A 20,945-nucleotide genomic window follows, 5' to 3' on the forward strand; every position below is an offset into this window, starting at 1 on the left:
TGACAGGAAGCTGATATTCAGCAGCAGATGAACAGAGCTGCTCCACTACAGCTCAATGCGCCCGGCTGTGGTGTCTGCCATGTCAGTTCGCCAGAGGGGGAAACACTGGAGATGACGCAGGGCAGGACAGAGTGTTGGTTGGGTCAACTCTTCTGTACAGTCCTTTGACTAACAGGATGAGTCACTGATGCTCGGGACCCAGAAGGAAGCAAACCAACTGTTTGGCCTCGTTTAACTATGAAACCGAACAGGGTTAAAGAGAAGGCACGAGCGGCAAGAAACAGTTCAGGTATCTCTGAGCAACCGACACCTCATTCATGTATAAACACACAGACACACTCTTACAGATCCTCTATTAGTGCTTAGCCACACAAACAGAGTCAACCACATATTAGGAATTAGCAACACGGCCCTAAATTCTTGTGATGAATTATTCTGGCTCACTGCGACAACATCATCCAATATTCATTACCTGTCAACTTTTGTTTTAAAGATATAATCCTACTCTTGTTGCATGAAGCAGGTCATGCATTTGAAATGCTGGATTTCTTTACTTTAGAAAAGAAGAAAAAGAAACTGAAAAATGATGACATCTGACATCCGACCCAAACTGATCATCAACTATCCTGGCACATCTGAAACGAACACCCAATGATAATAACAGCTGCCGATATCTCTTCCTTAAGCAAACCACTGCCGCCAAAGTGCTTAGGGCGTATCTCATTTCCACCAGCATGCACACACATACTGTACATCTCCAGTTTTTTTCCCACCTCTTTGTCTTTTGATGCCAGCCAGCATCGCTTTCCAACCAGTGACTACTCGCTCATCTTAAGTGCACACATCTAACAAGGATGTGAGTGGCTTTCCCCTTTCCTCCACTCCCTCTAGTGTATCCAAACAACACTGCATCGTGCATCTCCAAAAGAGAGAGAGAGAGGGAGAGAGAGAGGGGGAGAGAGAGACCCCGCCTCCATATGACATCAGTGCTCTATTGAAGCAAAGCTAGAGGCAAACACAACTCCACATTTGTATTGAGATCTATCCGTGCACCTATGTCCTCGCACAGCCAGCAGATTGTGTATGCGTGTGATGGGGTCACCAGTAAACATAGCAGTGGCGCTTCTGATAAACTCCGAATAGCTCTAGCCTTGTGAGGGAGTGTGGACTTTTTTTAATTATATTTTTTTTTATTTGTATTTTTCGGGATCTGAATTTAAGCGTGGATTGGATTATTATTTTTCACGCTGTGAAGCTAAATATAAGAGGATACCTGTTACTTTCCATTTTTGGTTGATTAAGTTGAGGTAAGTGCGGAGTTGCTTTTTTTTTGTTTTGGGTTTTTATTTTTTGATGGTACAGTCCTGTTGGGAATGCATCCTTTTCATCTTTTTTGGATCTTCTTTCTGGCAGAAGGAATTGAAAGTAATGCGGAATCCTCAGGAGTTGCTTGTATCTAATTAGTTGCCCTCTTTCCCTCCTTATTTCTAACACTCGGCTCAGGCGAGAGATACTGCGTTTCTTAGAGGTGATTGTCTCAGGGCGATCTTTATTTAAAAAAATCTCAAGTGCACTTTCTTTTCTTCTAAAATATCCAAATTAGGCACTCATACGCGCGCGCACGCACACACTGAGCGTAGACACTCTTCCCAGGTTGGCAGATAGAAATCAGACAGAAATCATTCTTCTCTTCGTCTCAACCCCCCCTCTTGGTGCCAACAACTTGCTGCTATCGGGTACTGCGTCCCTCTATTTTTTCCAGCGTGTGTCTCTGAGAGCAAACACCCGGTCTGCTTCTCCTGTCTGTTTCTGCCTCAGTGTCGCAGCGCGAGAAGACACCCCGGCGTGCTGCTGGAATTGCAGCGCAGATCCCGCGGATTTAGACACGGAGAGGCAGCTGAAAAAAAAAAACAACTCCACTGAAAGCGTCTGCACAATCACAGTCTAGACGACTTGGATCGGACCCGCTACTATTGATGCAACCTACTAGGGAGTGAAATTTTTAGGCTGCTGTGCAACTGTAAACTCAACCCCAGGTTTGGACGCCCCATCGCCACCCTCCTCTGCTACTAAAATAATAACAATAATAATCATAGGCAGTGAGAGCTTTTCCCTGCTGCACGGGCGTAGTCAAAAAAAAGTAGAAGCCCTTCAAATGCACAAAGTTAAATCCACTTAAGTTTCATCAATTCGCTTATAATCAGCAGCTCACTCAAAGCACATTATGTTACATTAACGAGTATTTAAAAGAAACGTGTGGCATTTCGCTGCAGCTGCAGCTCTCTGCGACTCCGTGACAGCCGTGTTATTAAAGCATCAAGAAATAAAAGCGCCTTTACAGTCAGCGATAGCTTCACTCGATCAGTCTGTCACGTTAACGAAACGCCGTGTTCGTCTCTGTGCATGCAAACTGATCACCATCCCAGCAATACAATAAAAGTGGACGCCTTCTTAGCAGCAGCACCAGGACAAGGACAGTGGTTAATCCAATTTAACACAGCTTTTTATCTTCGTGAGACGATAAGTTCATCCAGGCTTTGAACAACATATGTGTATACGTGTATGTGTGTGTAGGCTGGAGCCTAATTTCCGCACATCACCGGCAGTGGATCCAAACTTGACCCGACTTGTCATGCAATGCAAATAGTAGCTCATTGTTTTTCGGTGTGTTTGACAGACAGTAAAAATAAATAGCCTTTTAAAACGTGGCAGACTTGTGAGAACAGAGCCAATTGTCTTCACTGATAGCTGCCCGAGGCAAAAGTCCCCAGTCAGTTGTTGTGAGAGGGAATTCGACAACTAACCAGGTCACCATGATTGAAAAAAATCAAAGCATTAAAAAAAAGTGAAATTGGTTTGGGGGTGGGGAAAGGGGGAGGGGGGTGTCTTTCTTTACCACCAAGGCATATTTCTGATTCACCACCGTGCTCTGAGGAGGCCTAATCCACTTCTTTTCATAATTTATCTATCCACTCGGCAGCATCTTTTATGATCAATCCTAAACTGCAAGAGACACATCATTTCATACTGGTTACTGAAAGTAAAAGCGTAAACAGGGCTTCAAGGCCTAAATGCTGCAGGGGGGGGGGGGGGGGAAACTTAGCCATATGACTCAGAACAAGCTGTAGTAGGGCCAGTAGGGAGGCTGAACAAATCCCCCCTATTTTGGGTGGTTGTCTGGCCTGTGCCGAGATAGGCTCCTGGAGCTTAACATGAATATTCTGCGTTTGCTTGTCGCATACAGACACACACACACACAGATTCGCACACATTTTTATCTTGCAGTGCCTACCACCCCCATGTGGAGAAAAACAATTGCCGCTGCTACAGATCTTTCCTTTCAGGCTATTACAAAAGAGGGACCCCCGTCTGTCCCGGGCCTATATATGCTCTTAATGGTCCAGCAAAAGTATCATCTGTTCAGCCCATCTAAAGACAACACCAGGAGGCCACATACCAAATCCGTTAAACGAAGAGATTTCTACCCATTTTCTATTTGGCTGAAACGTGTTCTGTGTCCCTGTGCATTCAGATGTGACCATGAATGTTCTGTTGTGTCTCAGCGGCACACAGTAGGCCGCTGCCAGGTGTCTTGACATACAATCTCCTAAATTGTTAATCAATGCTTCGTGCAAGCGTTCCCACTGACAAAATCTCACCTCTGTTAAAAGCAGGGAAAACTATTCATTTTGCTTTAAAATCAGCTTAAAGGGGTCCGTTTATTTTGATACAGCCCCAAACAATCTTTGTCCACCTTGACTGTTTCCTTAAGTGCTATCGCTGTGCCAGCTGATGTTGCAGGCACACAGCTTAGAGAGCGAATCTGAGCAAAACATAGCCCACAATGACTGTACTGTGCAATCTATCATAATTCTAAATTATGAATTAGAATGAAAGATCAACAGCAGATACAAACAACAATGATTTCCCAATGGAAGGCTCTACCGTGGTTTCAAAATTAATTTCAGGGCTTATGAATAATTTAGCAGCCAGCCATTACTACTTCTTGAGCTTCACCCCCACCAATGCAGCCCATGTAATATTATTCTGTATTTTACTGAACTAAAAGTCATTATAATCTGCAATACTTTTGACAGGCATGAAATTGTTCCTATATGAATTTTTTTCTACCAAAGCCTTTCTTGTGCAGTGTATGCCTACAGGGCACAGAGTCTTGGGCTCTGTTATTGCAGCTTAATGTGCATTTATGCGTGTTCAGCTCACAATGGCTATCGGTGTCCAGCTTTGTGCGAGCCTCCCACGCTCTTCACTGAAAGGTAACTTGCTGTACACCAACATGCAATTTTACTAGGATGCTCAATTTAACTTTGCCAGTTCGGATTAAATGAAGCAGAATCCACTCTGACTGCTGGAGAAATCCCTTGTCCTGCCAGCGGAGCTTATTAGAACGATGGAGAAAGACATCCATCACTAAAAACGTTGAACCCACCGTTTATTGCTCTCAAAATGATTGTGTGCACGGGAAACAAAGCACTGCGTGCGCGCAACTGCATACATTTGGCTGGGCGTGCATTTGTAAATGGGAACACAGGAGGTTTGCATAATGCACTGTTTTAAGTTAAGGCATTTCGTAAATTGTCTGAATAAAAGTTCCAAAAACCTTAGACCCCCCCCCCCCTTTGTGAGGCTACACGGTCCACATGCTTGCCTTGTAGCGAACAATGGAGAGGGGGCCACTCTCCTGAAATCCGAAGAGCATGGAAAAAAATTGGGGTTGGGTGGGGGTGGTGGGGGAGACCATCAAGCGTCTAGGCCTGACTGTTTTTCTTGTAAAATAAGCATGATGTGCTATGTTCAAAGCACACTTCTGATAAATCACACACATGATATAACAGAGCACACCGAGGCCGACAGATTATTCTACCACATGTTCTTAATGAATACCCACATCTCATCATCTCCTATACTGGACACTGAGCTACATTCTATTATGCTAGGGTTTTTCTGGCTAAAGAAAGGAAATGTTGTGCCATATCATTTTTGTGACAATCACCCTTTCTCAAACCCCAAAAGTCTATTATTTTGGAGTACAGCTCTTCCTTCGGCAGAAACGTAGAGGCACGTTTTTTTCTTTTACCTAATGCCAACATTTCCAGTATTCAAATCAAGACGGCACACATTTAGGGAAAGAAGAACTTTTAGGTGAAAGAGGCTATTTAAAATTGAAATAGCCTGACTAAGTGCTGCACATAAAGTTCATTCCACCAGACAGACAGCACATATTCCTCTATCATCCCACCATTTTCTAAAGAACTCCATTACTAAATGTAATCTTTTTTTCCCCCTCATCAGACTCCTTTAGTCTACAAGTTAGTAGAGGTCACATCTGGTGCTTTTTTTTCTCTTCCCCAGACTCTAATCTACTACTAATGTAATACTGGACCGAGCACCCGTGTTTAGATGGAACAGAAGGAAGGGGGGCGTTATTATGAGACAGCATCTCAGGAGTTGTAATCGAGTTACAAGCCTCTCAATTCCCTAATCTTCTCCTTGTCATGGGTTACAACTGTTAAATGGCTGGGCCTCTTGTTCCTAATTTACCTTTACATGTTTTACAGCATAGAGGCAGCAAACAGGTCACATGGATGCTTAGGACACAAAGCTATTGTGTTGTAAAAGGGAACCATAACATTTTCCTTGGCAAAGGAAATTCTATTTTTACAAACAGAAGGAGCGTTCACAGAATGTAAAGAGAGGATGGGGTGGAGGTAAGAGGTCACAGAGAGGTGCTGGGATTGACAGGGATGGACGCACCAGACATCCTCTTCTTAGGAAATTCGAACAGCCTTCATTTGTCATGAAAGCTTTTTAACAATGTGAGTAATTCAGCAGGCGCCGACTGGATCGTTTCTTCTTCCACCTCTAATATCTGGACTTTCTAAACCGTTTTTTTTAGTTTAGTTTTTTTTAAATCACAGGATCTGCTCTATTTTTTAAAACACGTACTGAAGTAAGGAAGGAGCTCCACCCGTAGCCATTGTTGAGCTGTGGGGTTTGAATCAGTGCTGGCGTTTTATCCACGGACGTTCTTGTAGCGGGATAGAAAAGAAATGTGGTCTGTTGGAGTGGCTCACTGTAAAAGGTCAACAGGCGTATTTTTAGTATTGCATTAGAGGGTTCTTCTAAATACAAAGTCACAATATAAGGCCGGGCAGAAGCCATGATCAAACATCTCTAAATGCAATTACATTTTTTTGCAATTTTACAAGGTGAAGTCAATGAAACCTGATCATTTAAAAACTGAATGCATTGCTCTTTGGTTATTTTTCAGAGCATCATCCCAGGTGTGAGGAGTGCACAGCATGACTCAAGCTGCAGATACGTGAGAGAGGCTGTGCCCAGAAGGATAAGCAACTTGCCTTGTTTCTCTCCTTAGTGGAGAGGAGAACACTGGTTATCTGCTTCAGGAAAAAGGACCAGAGCCCTGGATTAATGTGTATACAGGCTCAACAAGGGAGCAGAGGATTCTGGGTTACCTGAAGACTTGGAGTACACAAGTGAACAGGCCTGGATTGAGCCTGTGGCAGAGGGGATTGGCATGGCTCAGACCAGCTTTGTGTGAACTCATCATGCCTGCCGGCCGTGATTGCAGACAGGAGCCTTTGCAAAAGTCCGCCACGTACAACAAACGGATAACAATACAACACCCCAAAAATCTAATTTGCGGTTATGGCTGTTAAGCTTGACAGCTGCAGCAATCGTTAGGATTTTCAATATTACCTGAGAGTACATGCTTTGTCAGTGGCAGGGGATGCTTTTTGTACAGGCTTATCTGCCATGGTAAATTCATTGAAGGCATGAGCCTCTGCCCACACAGAGGAGGTCATCGTCCAAACAAGGATCAGCTCAGCAAACACTGACCAGGTCAGGATATCACAAGAAACCCCTTGGACAAACTTTTTCCTTTGAGAAAGGATAAGAGCAAATTCAAGAGGAAATCTTGATTGGATTTTTAGGTGGCTGGAAAGGATTTACCACATCGTATAAATCAGGTATGACAAATACAGAAGGCTTTGCTTCTTTCCACTTCACTCACCAGATCAGCATTTTCTAATTAGATGTACAGGAAGAGAGGTCATGGCAGGAATGCATAATGAAAGAAATAATTCAGTAGTACCTAAAGTAAAGGGCAACGTACACATAGCTGACGAAAAAAGAGACAGATGCTTTCTGCTTTTGCCATTTTGTTGATGTCAAGGCTGTCTGTTTGAAGTCCACAACCCTTAAATATAATATATATATTTACTATAATAATGTAACAGTCGCTGTCTTCTTTTTTTTAGCATTTTTAACATGCCATACACACTTACAGCAAAAATCATTAACACACTGCTGTGCAAAATTCTTGTGACTTTAGAAAACCTTATTTGAAAAATAACTTCTTAAATCTAAAAATTTAATATGTTAAACATTTACAATCAAGCCTTATTCAAGAGACTAAGGACATTGGTATTAATCTGTCAGCATTTAAGGTATGCCAGGTTCACGACAGTTCATTGAGACAGCCTGACTTTTTTCACCCCTGTGATCTGTGGCAATGAGAGAGAGGCTTCAGATTGAGAAATGTGTAAAGCTTGGGAATGCATTACATTTCAGAAGTCGTGGGGAAAAAGTCGATGCACTCAGTTTTAATTCACAGAGGTGCAAAGGTGCAACATTTTTTATTTAAGACAAAGCATCATTTAACTATTTGGAATGCAGGGTAGTAAAGATGTAAAGTTACACAAAGATTAGAATATTTATGTAATGAGTATATTGTGAAACAAAAGATACATTTTCACTGTGTGATAATCCTGATAAACAAATCATATAAATTAAATATTAGGGATTCAAATGATTCTTTCAGCACATATTTAATTGAGCCAGTGCTGCAGGCAGCTTTTCAAACACCCAGCAATTCTGAAAACAGGAATTTGGCTGCGCTTTCAAGGCATTGTGCATTAAATGTACACTTGTGTATTCTCCCCAGGGGCTCTTGAGTGATTAGACTGCCAGGCAACACACCCTCAAGATGGTGCGTCAGTGCAAGTCCTTCATCCTCTTCCTCATCAGGATCGGGCTGCTGCTGGGTCTTGCTAACCCCTTGGTGACCTCTGCCTCATGTCCCTCAAGTTGCCGCTGCGATGGGACCTTTATCTACTGTAATGACCGTGGCCTGACTTCCATCCCTACTGGTATACCCCAGGACGCTACAGTGCTGTTTCTGCAAAACAATCGCATTAAGAGTTCGGGCATTCCCTCAGAGCTTCGAAGGCTCATAAAGGTGGAGAAGATCTACCTGTACGGCAATAATCTGGATGAGTTTCCTACTAACCTTCCCCTTGGGCTAAAAGAGCTCCACCTTCAGGAGAACAACATTCGGATGATTACCCATGCCTCTTTAGCTCAAATTCCCTACATCGAAGAACTGCACCTGGATGATAACTCTGTATCAGCAGTCAGCATAGAGGAGGGGGCCTTCAGGGACAGTAATCATCTCCGGCTGCTTTTTCTTTCCAGAAACCACCTTAGCACCATCCCTTCAGGCCTGCCTATGAGCATTGAGGAGCTACGCTTTGACGACAACCGCATCTCCACCATCTCAGAGCAATCGCTGCAAGATCTCATCAACCTGAAGCGACTAATCCTGGATGGTAACCTGCTCAACAACCGTGGGATTGGTGAGATGGCTTTCATCAACTTGATCAACTTGACTGAGCTTTCGCTGGTGAGGAATTCCCTCACTATGCCGCCAGCCAATCTGCCAGGCACTTGTTTGGAGAAGCTGCAGCTACAAGAAAATCATATTAATCGGGTTCCACCTGGGGCTTTTGCCTTCCTTAGACAGCTGTATCGCCTGGACCTTTCTCTTAACAACCTGAGCAGCCTCCCACAGGGCGTATTTGAAGATCTGGACAATCTCACACAGCTCCTGCTGCGCAACAACCCCTGGCAATGCACCTGCAAGATGAAATGGGTGCGTGACTGGTTGCGGTCATTGCCATCTAAGGTGAACGTACGGGGTTTCATGTGCCAGGGTCCTGATAAGGTCAAAGGGATGGCAATTAAAGACCTAACTACAGATATGTTTGACTGCACAGATTCAGAGCTCTTCTCCACATACGAGACGAGCACAGTCTCCAACACTCTACGCCCATCACAGCCCCAGTGGCCCGTGTTTGTGACTAGGAGGCCTATAATAAAAGGGCCTGACATCAGTAAAAATTACCACAGCACTACCACCTCTTCAGGCAGAAAGATCATCACCATCAGTGTGAAGTCAAGTGGTGCAGATACCATACACATATCATGGAGGGTGTCGCAACCCATGACTGCCCTGCGGCTCAGCTGGCTAAAGCTGGGGCACAGCCCTGCCTTTGGCTCTATTACTGAAACCATCGTGCAGGGGGAGAGAACAGAGTATCTGCTCACGGCGCTGGAGCCAGAGTCTTCCTATAGAATATGCATGGTTCCCATGGAGACCAGCAACAGTTACCTGTCTGACGAGACCCCCGTTTGCATCGAGACAGAGACTGGCTCTCACAAGTCATACCACCCGACTACAACTTTAAACAGAGAACAGGAGAAGGAGCCTTACAAAAATTCCAGTCTGCCTTTGGCTGCTATCATTGGAGGGGCTGTGGCTCTTTTGGCAATAATCATGTTGGCGCTGGTGTGTTGGTACGTCCATAGGAATGGTTCACTTTTTTCCAGGAACTGCACCTATAACAAAGGCCGTCGGAGAAAGGATGACTATGCTGAGGCTGGCACTAAAAAGGACAACTCCATCCTAGAAATACGAGAAACTTCTTTTCAGATGATACCTATAAATCACCTGCCTGTGTCCAAGGAGGAATTTGTGATACACACAATTTTCCCACCTAATGGCCTGAGTTTATACAAAAGTCCACATAATGACAACAGTATTAACAACAGGAGCTACAGAGACAGTGGAATACCAGATTCAGACCATTCCCATTCATGATATTGCATACGGACATTCATGAGGTGTGCTTGACTCAAACAGAGTGGCAAGACTTTTACAAAACACTGGATCTATAAGACTAAGGAAGCAATGTTCTGTACATTTGCCATATAATTTATATTTAAGGACATTTTATGGAGATGGAGAACGTTCCAGTTGCGGGCCATCACTGAACCATCAGTGGGTATGGTAACCAACTGCAATTCTATATTTTAGGGATTTGTAGTAATTTGTACTGTATTTCCTTTGCTTAAGGTTATCGACCAACAAAAGAAACTCTGTGTTCTACTAAGATATGATGACTTGTCAACTGTGAAAGTGGGTTTTCATTGCTGTGTTGAACAATCAGACTTTAGAAAACCTTGTAGTATAAGCACAGGTCATTCTTTTAACTTTGTGGCTGTCAGAAAAACAAAAAGGCAAAAAAATGACATGACGTAAACTAAGGCACAGCTGATCAACTAATATACAAAGCAGGCATGTTGCCATCTAAAACAATGAGCAGTCAGTAGCTGTCTCCATTTATTATGGACCAAGAATCTTACTCCAGTATTCACCAGGTGTGGAGTACGGAAACTAAAGATGAGGTGTCATGCTTTTTTTTTCTCTTTGTTCGGTGTGTTATTTTGTTCTGTTTGCAGGAAGAAGAAATACAGCAAAGCAACCCAAGCAGGGTTAAAATGTCTCTGATAGGATTGTAGGCCACAGCACAGGGCAGATAAAGCACACTGACCTAAAGGAGCCCTCTGCTCCTCGAAACAAGTAGACAGGACAGGCTGACACAGAGGACCCCCACTATCTCTATTTGTACAAGCCAACAATGGCTAAATGACAATGGCGGCATTCTTCAGTACCGTGTACCATACGTCATTGTAGTCACCAGGCCAAAAACACAAAACATGCTGGCTTTTATTAGAATTACACCGTGTCAGCAGCTCTTTCTTGTTATGAGTATTATTTTGTAGTATTTTTTTCTTTCAAATGAACACATTTATGTTGCCACAATTTGAAGTCAACTGTTATTTACAATTGAAAACCAAAGTGCATTGTATGCCCTTTGGCCAGTCTTGTATGTGCCTTGATCCAATGCTTATTGTATTTAGCTTTTTAAGAAACCAGTGACTTTTTTTCATACACACTTGAATATGAAAAATATTGGTCATATTACAGAATAAAAGTGAAAAAAATATCATTGCTCCTCCTTACCTACTTCTTAAGTACAACAAACACCATTTAAGAATAATATTTCTTTTATTCTGTTTAATTATTACCATCGCACAAGGCGTTGATTAAATTTCTGATTTATCTTTTGCACTCAAGAGAGCTCAATCTAAGTGCAGTTAGGTAACAAAGAAGGCTACACGGGACCTGTTTTATTGATTTATGTCTCAAATTACAGAGTAGGCACAAAATCTGAAAAATGCTTTATGGATGAAAAACATGCTGTATTTTTTATCCTTCATCAAGATCACTACTCTGAGGCTCTCGCTCACAGCCGCATCTCCCCTTCAGAGACATGCTGAGCCCTTAAACAGAAACTCGGATAGTATTCTTGAAATCACTTTTCCACTCCACGGGCAGTGTACAGAGCAACATCTGCTTGAGGCTGCTGTTGTTCTTTCGTGCAGTTAAGTCATGTGTGACTTATTCGATTGGCCAGAAAGAGAAATATCGCAGTGGAGTAGAAATTGGGCTATGCAGACGCTGGACTCTAGGGTTAGATGAACCTCCCTGGCACCAGGGCAACTGAAAACTAATAACAAGCCACCATATGGAGGGTGGTACAAGCAGACCTGTTTCTGCAGAGGACACAGCAGAAATATATATACACAGCTCGGGTGCTCAGCACAATTACTGACATGGCTGCAGCTCCTCCCATGAAAAACTATGCATGCAAAAGCAATAAAATCACACGTAAGCCCACTATTAAAATACAACATATTATCTAGATTATACTAGTTTTAAAGTATTCAGTTCAAATAAAAAAAATGTACACACCCACAAGCTCTTAACACTGTGAAAGCTTTAATTACAGCTAAGGAAGCCACTAAAAGCTGCAGAAGTGATCTAAACCTTAAGTATACGGTAAGCCTGCCCCGTATGCTAAAAATATGACATTAACTGCAAATTAAAATAAACACGGTTCAATTTTAGTACACTGAATAGTCACAGCTGTCATGCGTCTGCCGTCTATAGTTTTTTTTGTTCTTTGATCAGTCGCAGTTTTGTCACATTTGAATTAGGAATTTGAGGGTAAGACAGCTAAAACATTAAAAATAATGTGCCTCCATCTGCCTTTAAAGCAACCAAGAATACGTTTTCTTATTTCTCTTATCGAGCACGACTCAAAATATTTAAGCAAGGATCTCGACTAGCTTCACAGCCATCAGCTTCTCACTGATAACTTGGGTGGCTCAAAAACTTTTTGAGAAATGGAAAATCACTCGTGCTTGAGCAGAGTGTCCAAATGTGGAGCACTTGCAAGAACCTCTCAAAACACTTCAGGTGTTATTTTTGAGCCGCTAAGACTATGAGCGCAGTGCAAATCCTTAACTGATGCAGCAATCTTAGCTCTTGGATTAAATAAATTAAATTAGTTTGTAGTGACTGAAGTGAGATGATCGCTTTGAAGCTGCAGGCCACTCTCACAAATTCACGCAGCTATGTGATAAATTACAGTTTATCTAAAAGGGGGATTGGGGGGGGTTTCAGGCTATTGTTGTGGCTTTCACTGCAAATAATACATAACAGAGCTGCTTTGTGCATTTCGGCTGATCCAAGTATGAGACAAAATTGATGAACCAGACTGCTGACAACCTCGTGTGACCTCACTTATCACTCATGACCCCTGACTGATCTCTGCCTTTAAACAATTCCTTAATCACACTCAAGTGCTCGCTGAGGTCAGAGAACTCTCTGCTAAACAACACAAGGTGCCCCATACATTTGTCTCCTGTGTGACACACCCAAAGCTTAATTATGTTTGTCTTTTATGTAACCCAGCGATTAAAACTAATGGGGGCAGCTGCACTGTCTGCCCTAGGCTGCTGTTATTCCTATTGTAATGTACTGGTCAGGCAGCCGGTCACATTTGCATTCCTATAGATGCTCCCATCAAACCACCCCTGGATGACCTCACCGTTGCCTGTAGCTGTTTTTTCTCCATCGTCGCCATTATTAGGATCAAAAAAAGTACAGGCCGTGTAACCTTATGACTGATTAGAGGTCAGTGAGGTCAGGTCAGGCACAGTTCAAAGATCTCGAGAGATGAAAAATCCAATATGTGTCAGTGTCCGCAAAACACAGCCAATCACAAGGAAGTGCGACAGGCAACCTGTCCACAGACATCCTGCTCAGGAAAGACACTCTGGAACTGATTACAGGACGTTTTTAGCAGGGATCCTAGAAATTATGGAAAAATATACTAAGGAAATAGATCAGATCTTTATCTAATGGCTTAAAAAAAGTTTTTTTTCTGAGATGCTTTATCATCTTGATAAGGCATGCTAGGCTGGGGCACCTTAATTAACTACAAAATGGGAGTAATTGATTGACTACAGGCAACATAAACCAACAGAAACCTGAATGTAATGAAATGATAAAAAATTAATATTCAGCCCAGGACTAAAAACCCTTTTGCATGTAAACCACCGAAAAAGTAAAACTTGTGAAAAATAAAAAGGGGAGCTTGTGGTACCCCGTCCCTTGCTTCCTGTTCGATACACTTTGCACATCATACAGATCCATAATTTAATGGTTTCCTAATAGCGAGCTATGCTGAAACCAAACCAAGGCCTCAGGGTCTCCCCATAAATTTGAACTTGTGCCAGTGTGTAAAATTTGCATGTGCTATGTTTGCTCATTTGGTATGTGGATTAGAAGAACATGGAAAAAGGGAATATCAAGGACTTGCTTTTTAAATTTTATCCACGTGTACGATTCATACGCATAAATCAGGTCGAAATTTAGCGCTTTTCTTACATCGTTCAAATGTTCCCCTTTTCCCAGCAATTGTAAAACTTTTTTCCATCATTTGAGGATTCCTGTGCACTCTCCAATGAACAAAACAAGACCAGAGTCTTAAAAGGGTTCAGTATGTTTTTTTACTTTTTTGAGCCATCTTCATCGCTCATTCATGATTGCATTTGTAAGCGAGAGGCTCACGTGAAGGCTTGCATGTGTGAGCACGCTCTTGTCTATATATGTTATTATGAATATTTTAGTAGTTTCTGTAGCGTTGCTTGTGCGCTCATGTGAACCAGTGCGCACTGTTCACACATGTAATTAAAACAGACTAACATGCAGGCAAAGCTAACCTAAAGTCATCAGCACCCTTCTCAGTAACACACACGCACGCGCACAGACACACAATCTGGTCCAGCAGTAAAAGTGTCTGTGGTGTGAGATGTGTCAGTGTGAGTGATGCGGTCCTATGCGGGGGTGTTGTCCTCTCCCCTCTGTCTCTGACCAGCTTCCCCCAGCCTTCAGGCCGGGACCCTCTCCATCTCTTCACATTACTCAGTGACCTGAAACCACAAGGCCAAAAAACTTAACCAGCTCCTCCGTCTTCTTAATGAATCCAATTTTTTGCCTGAGAGCACAAGGCGTGCACATATATCCATCGTAACTCTAAATTATCTGACATTAATACAAATTAACAAGAAGCACTGCCATCAAGATTGCGCCACCCCACAATAGCAGACAATGACACTGCTTTTATATCACTGTTTGAAGACGGCAACTTATTGTACGGCCAAAAATACAAAGTCAATAAACTCATTTAAAACAGGCTATAACCAAAACAAAAGCAGAGGGGCTGATTGGTGTTGATGCCATTACACTATAAATTATACACAATATGTTATGAAAATATCCATATAATTGACTCGGCTCTATGGCAGCCATTAATTCCTGTCCTCCATTAAGTGGTTTAAATGATCTTGTAAGTAGCCATACATCTCCTGCTGCCCTTTATGAGATCAACACCACGTCTCCCTTAGAACTTAATCGACCCTCGGTCTCATTTGTCCACAAAGTCTGATGCAGGGGAATAATTATTTCATTCTGAAAGGTTCTGAGAGTCCAGCTTGTCCATTTCACCCAGCAGGTCTGCAGCTCTGCAGTGGGAGGCAAAAGTTCCTCTTCGATTCATTCCCGTCTCTCATTCATGTTAAGCCAGCTTTGAATGTCAGTACAGTATTTGCATGCCAATGTGGCTCTGTCTGCAGCTCATTATTTTCAGATGTTGACAGCCTAATCGCATGCAAGTTTAGCCCACTTTACGAACCTAATGCTCGCTACAGCCAAGTCATACTGAATAGCAGGGCCAAGTTTGCATCTGCAGTGTTCGTCTGCAGCTGTCTTATTCACTTTGGCTTTCAGGAAGGGGAACGCAAGAAAGGCAGCGAACAAAAATAATGAGCTCATCCGCAGTGACAGGAAACATTTCAATGCTGACCATCAAACAGCGCTGCCTCCACCACATCTATTTAACATGGATGTAACAAGAAGGCCGACACATATCTATCTCATGCTTGCAGGCTTCAGTTCTCCCACACGTGTGCCCGAATTTGTTCTATTAAGATGACCTTCAGGCGAGAACTCAGTCCATCTCTCCAGAGAGGTCTAGCTTGCCCCGCATTCACCGAGACAGCAGCCCCTTCACACCTCAATGACAGCCAGCGCGCACAAATTTGCTAAAGGGTACCAGTGTTTTGGTATTTCTCCAAGAGGCGGGGAATTCAGCAGTGTCAGCACCTTTTAGGATTGTAAATACAACTTGTCACAATTCATAGGGGGACCAGGAAGACAACACAGACACTTCAAGGTATCATTTCTTTACAGTCCTCGAGCAGAACAGCATGACTCACTGCGGCGCAGCAGAGGGCCAACATCCCTGACCTCGTGTAGGCCAAACACCATAAAGGGTTATTAACTTTACATGTGGACTTGGTCTCCTAGGGTTCAGAAAGTGTACAAACTTTCAGAGGCAGAATCGGTGGAGTTGACACTGAAGGGTTTAAGCATGAATGCAGCTAGCAGGCTATCTTCTACTTTCAGAAGTGTGGAAAAGTGACAGCGCTGTCATTCTGTAACTACACGAGTTGTGCACAGAACGCTGCAGTGGGCTGACAGACTGAAGTTAGAGAAATGCCCCCCACCGCAACACCCAAACACACACACACACACACACACACTCACACACACACTCACACCGTCGAACACAGAGGAAAAAAGTTAAGTCGTGAAAAGTTTGGGGGAGAATGGCACAAACGGACAAGGGAGGGTGGTGGGATTAATTAAAAGCTGCTGTAACTGTGGTGCGCTGGTGACACGCAGCCACGCGATTACTGAGATCTCTGTGTGCGAGGAATCTGCTCCCACAACTCATTTCCTCCCTATTGAGGAGGGAAGAAGGAGGGGCCAAAAATGGGACCGTCTGTTGTACTAAACACAAAGGAGGAATCGTTTTTTATTTGGAAGAATTTAAAAATCCAACGCCCCCCCCATCACAAAAAAGTTGAGGAGAAAGGGAAAGGTGGCGAGGGGTGAGAGAGAGGAAGAATGAAGTGAAATTCTTATCTTAAATAAAAAGTCTGCCGAATCTATTTCAATCAAGTGATACACCCAGCTTGAAGGGAGGGGAGGTCAAAGGATGTAAGCCACTATAATCCCAAGCTTGCACTGCTTAAAACCTGCTCGAGTTAACAGGGTGGTGTGTGTGTCTATAGACACTGTGACACTCACGCAGCTTAAACTAACATCTGGCAAGCGTACTTTATCCAACTTTGGACTTTCTCTGCATGCTCGGTAATCCTTTTGTCGCATCTAATATGCCGACACAATTATCAAATCAAAAGATACAATAATTCCATAGCAATTTAACACAGCTCATAATCGTGTGCTGCAGCGATTAGACACTTTTTTTGAACATGTGACACGTTTTCCGCCCTTCTAACACTAAAAAAGTTATAGCTTTGGTTTTGGAAACAATTTATTAAAAGTTTATTAAAAGTTATTGTTTCTATGTTCTTGAACATTTAAATTGCCTTAGACAGCAATGCAATCACTGGCATCTGATGTTTAATGATAACAATTATTAATTACATTTAATTATACTATACTATCATATATAATTATATATTTCTTCTTTTTTTTTTTAAACCTCTAATCATAACTATTTAAGACTAATACCAAAAGCACGCCCTCTCCTTTATAGGCTCTCCATAGACTGTGCTACTTTCCAGCATCAAAGAGAGCAGTGCATATCAGCTGTAGCCAGTTAATGTTAATGTCTTTACAGCTACACTGAAACTCTCCTCTGTTGGTTAATGCACTCTTTCCCAGTGGCCGGCTAAAAGATTGCTCATGAGTGAAAAGACACTTTCCTCTGTAAAGCCATTACAAATCTATGAGTGAACTTGTACTTGAACAGAGTGGAGGCTTTTCTCTGATGAGATGATCTGACAAACTTTACAACAGTGGAGGTCTTTCCCACCTCTAATATGCAGTTGTCACATTAGAAGAGAACAGAAAATGTATATGGATATACATTTTCAGCAATAATGTTTCTTTTTGCCATAATAGTCTTTTTATTCGTTCTCCGTGATCTGTGGCTCTTCACTGGAGTCATCAGCACTCTGTCGGGAGAATAACTTTGCGTGAGTGTGGGCGGAGCCTTAAAGCAGAAAGCCTGGGTGAGCAAAGATAACTCGTAACCAACGTTCAGATACCCATCAACTCTAAACGGGGATTTAGGTTTTGTCGAGTCAGCAAACACAAAGAAAGCTGGGCTATGTCAAACTTGCTTCGTCGAGCCGTCCTCTGATTTCTCAGCGACATCTGGTTGCTGTTAGCATATGTAAACGGACTGAAAGGGATTTTCAGCTTCTGCTGTGCTAGCTGTCAAATTGTCGAGTGTGGCTTAGACGAGAACACGTAAGGAAATCTAAAAATGCACGATAAAACCTTAAATGTGTAGAAAGCTATACGAGCACAAGATCGTCATACAACTGAAGCTTGTTTGTTTGGTAATGTTTACAGTACTGAAAGAAAAAAGAAGGAAGGAAAGAAAGAAAACACATGTGGAGTGAGCAGGCAGCTGACATCTGTTTCAGCACTTCTGCCTGCACTTTCGGAGGATCTTAATTGCAGATTCAGTGACTTAATTAGCAGCAAAGTTGAAAAGTAAAATAAAAATATCTTGGGAAATTTTGAAAGACATCCCACCTAAGCTGTGAGAAAGCGACGTACAGCAGTCGGGTTGAAGTGCTAAAGGTTACACCATAGCCACAGATGTCATTAACAAATATTCTTATTACAGGTGATAGCTACGGTGAAAACAGGATCCACTAGATGAAGAAGGCAGCAGTGGGGCTTATTAATTCACATTTCAGTGTTTCTGTTGAAGGCAAACAGATATGTAAAGTGGAAGTCTGACAGGAAAAAAATAGCCTATTTATTATGGACGCGATCTCAGTTTTGGGCAGCTGCATTATCTGCGAAAAATAATCACGCTGCCTAAATCATACGCACTTTCCTTTCACTTGTGGGACCGTTTCCTTTACCAACTAATAAACTAAAGATGGTGAGCAGCTCACAAATTAAAGGCTCTTCAGGAGTCAGATAAAAATTTTATGTAACCTGAAGCTTTAGGGCTACAAATTATTCATCTCCTTGCAGATATTTCATTTAAACAAAAAAACTGAAGCAGAAGAAGGAAAGTTTCCACTGTGAGAAAACACTGCTGGGAATGCTGGCAGCGCCATTCTTCATTTTCTAATTATGCTGGATTATTATTAGCTGGAGACACAACTGACAAAGAAGACATACACTGATGGAAACGAAGCACTAATGAAATCAGAAGATGCCAGGAAATGCACGCCGGGCAAATAACGTTATTATAAAGGGATACTGTACTGTATATGACACAGAGGCCAACAAACAGCTTTAAGCTTTGCTGGAAAACAGAAGAAATACTGAAATAATGAAAAACTACTTTCCAATATGACTATGTTTAATTTGAGGCGGACATACTCGGTACACATACATTTGTCTACAACATATTGGCCGTGATACAGGCCAACAGCCAAATGTTCCCAGACTGGTGCTAATGACAACGGTGATGGCTTTTGTTTGGAGTCACCAGAAGATTTCAATGGTACCACGAGCTCGGTCATTAATCACTCAGTCGCCCGGTTGTGCATACATGACATGAGGGCAAGGTTACAAATGGAAGGGGGCTGGGCCCTGTAACATGGCTCTTGCCCCAGGAGCCCCAGTGGACTTGAATGAAGAGGTCCCATATATTCATAGTTACCAGGTCACTAATCAAATTATTGTGATAGGCAAGAAAAGCACAGAGGACAACAGAATTCATTTAGTTTCATCACCTCTATTGTCTCTCTGCCAGCACATCACCAGGGTATGGGATAAATAAATAACCCCCCGCACCACCTCCCCTTTTCAACTCAATTTATTTGAATCCTTTCAGATGAATTGTGTGCCTTGCGAGAGAAGCATGAATTAAACACAACAATGAGAGGAGGCAATTTGGAAGTTCTGACATACATAGTTGTCATCTGATCAAAAAAAGGAAAGAAACTATGCAAATGCAAGTGAACAACATGAGCCAGATGGTCATAGTTTGGGGGCAAATTCACTTAGACATAAGTAATGTCTCACATTATAAACATACCCGCTGTATTTTAGGACAACACATGCGAGAAGGGATTGCTGAGGTGAAATCTGTCCATCAATCAACAGAGGTCATTTGTTATATGTCTCCTAAGGTACAACAACTTGGCAATATGTCAGACAGGACTGCGTGTGTGGGCACACACACTCATACATGTGCGTGCCGTTCACACACGCGGCACAATCCCAAAGGAATCCGGTTCCTTTGCTCTGTAGCATTTTAATTAATCCTGCGATGACAGAGCGGGTCTGGCAGGTTATGTATGTCTTGAGGCTCGGGTGAGAGGGTAGCGAGGAGAGAGAAACATGACAGTGGGGTTAATGCCAAACCCACCCAAAGGCAAAACATAGAAAGCAGCAGGTCCGCTCTTGGACAGGTGCTCCTTCTGGGGTCACTCGCCAACTCCCTAACCACACAAAGCCACCGTCTGTCACCACAAATCTGACCCGTATGGGCAGAAACAGAGAAACACATGGCCTCAGATGACTTTGGTAAATGTTAAGAATATTTAATGAATGCAATAATAATACAATATTTACCTGTGATTGAGTCTCCTCCCTTACAGGCTAAGATATACCGAGTGGGAACTTGCAGATATATTGTCTGCTCATTTCCCCTGACTCCAGGTCTGGTCTTGAGGTGCAGTTAATTTAAGCATCTTTAATGTGAATTTCATAGAGCGTAGAAGATGTACTATCACCATTGGGTTCTTTGCATTGTGAAATTTGTCATTTCAATGACCATTAGAGATCACGTTTCACACAAAATGTGATTTGAATATAAATTCGATCATACATTCACCACATCTAAAGAAATCCTTGAGAAATGCAAATCTGGTCCAAAGATGATTAATTGAAACTCTTAGTGTGACTGCCATTGTTTCATGCCTTGGAGTGGGCCAGAGTGGGTGACTGCATGCATTGGTAGTGAAATTCAATATGGCCACCTTGTCCGGTGTGGAGTGAGAATACTAAATACGGTGAAGGTGAACAGCAGGAGCGTATCCTCATGAGAAATTTGTATTTCAGAGTCAAATGAGAATCGCCTTAATCAATCACTGCAATAAACGCAAAAGGTGTTGGGAAAATTAAACTGCACAGTTTGAAGGTACATACAGGCACATACGGTGCAAGGTCAATATAAATTCAACCAGCTGTGCTAAAGACCACGACATACATAAAAGCAATACTACTTTATGCTTTCCATGTCCATCAGAAGAATATTTAAAATTGATTGAATGCTTAATGAAAGCTTAAATACACT

General features: G+C 42.5%; 2 protein-coding genes across 2 annotated transcripts in view; one reads left to right on the plus strand and one right to left on the minus strand.

The window, feature by feature from the left end:
• Window positions 1-20,945, minus strand: part of macrod2 (mono-ADP ribosylhydrolase 2) — a 413,397-nt gene that overhangs the window by 332,357 nt on the left and 60,095 nt on the right. The gene's annotated exons all lie outside the window — the stretch shown is intronic.
• Window positions 1,020-10,261, plus strand: flrt3 (fibronectin leucine rich transmembrane 3). Its single transcript, XM_085297272.1, has 3 exons — window positions 1,020-1,307; window positions 6,293-7,013; window positions 7,991-10,261. Exon 3 carries the CDS (start codon window positions 8,033-8,035, stop codon window positions 9,983-9,985), a length of 1,953 nt encoding a protein of 650 aa, XP_085153398.1. The 5' UTR covers window positions 1,020-1,307; window positions 6,293-7,013; window positions 7,991-8,032; the 3' UTR covers window positions 9,986-10,261.

This window comes from Mchenga conophoros, linkage group LG13 (genome assembly GCF_057382185.1).
Source record: "Mchenga conophoros isolate Kocher_MC1m ecotype Shallow Benthic linkage group LG13, M_conophoros_male_GT1.1, whole genome shotgun sequence".
NCBI classification, from domain to species: domain Eukaryota; kingdom Metazoa; phylum Chordata; class Actinopteri; order Cichliformes; family Cichlidae; genus Mchenga; species Mchenga conophoros.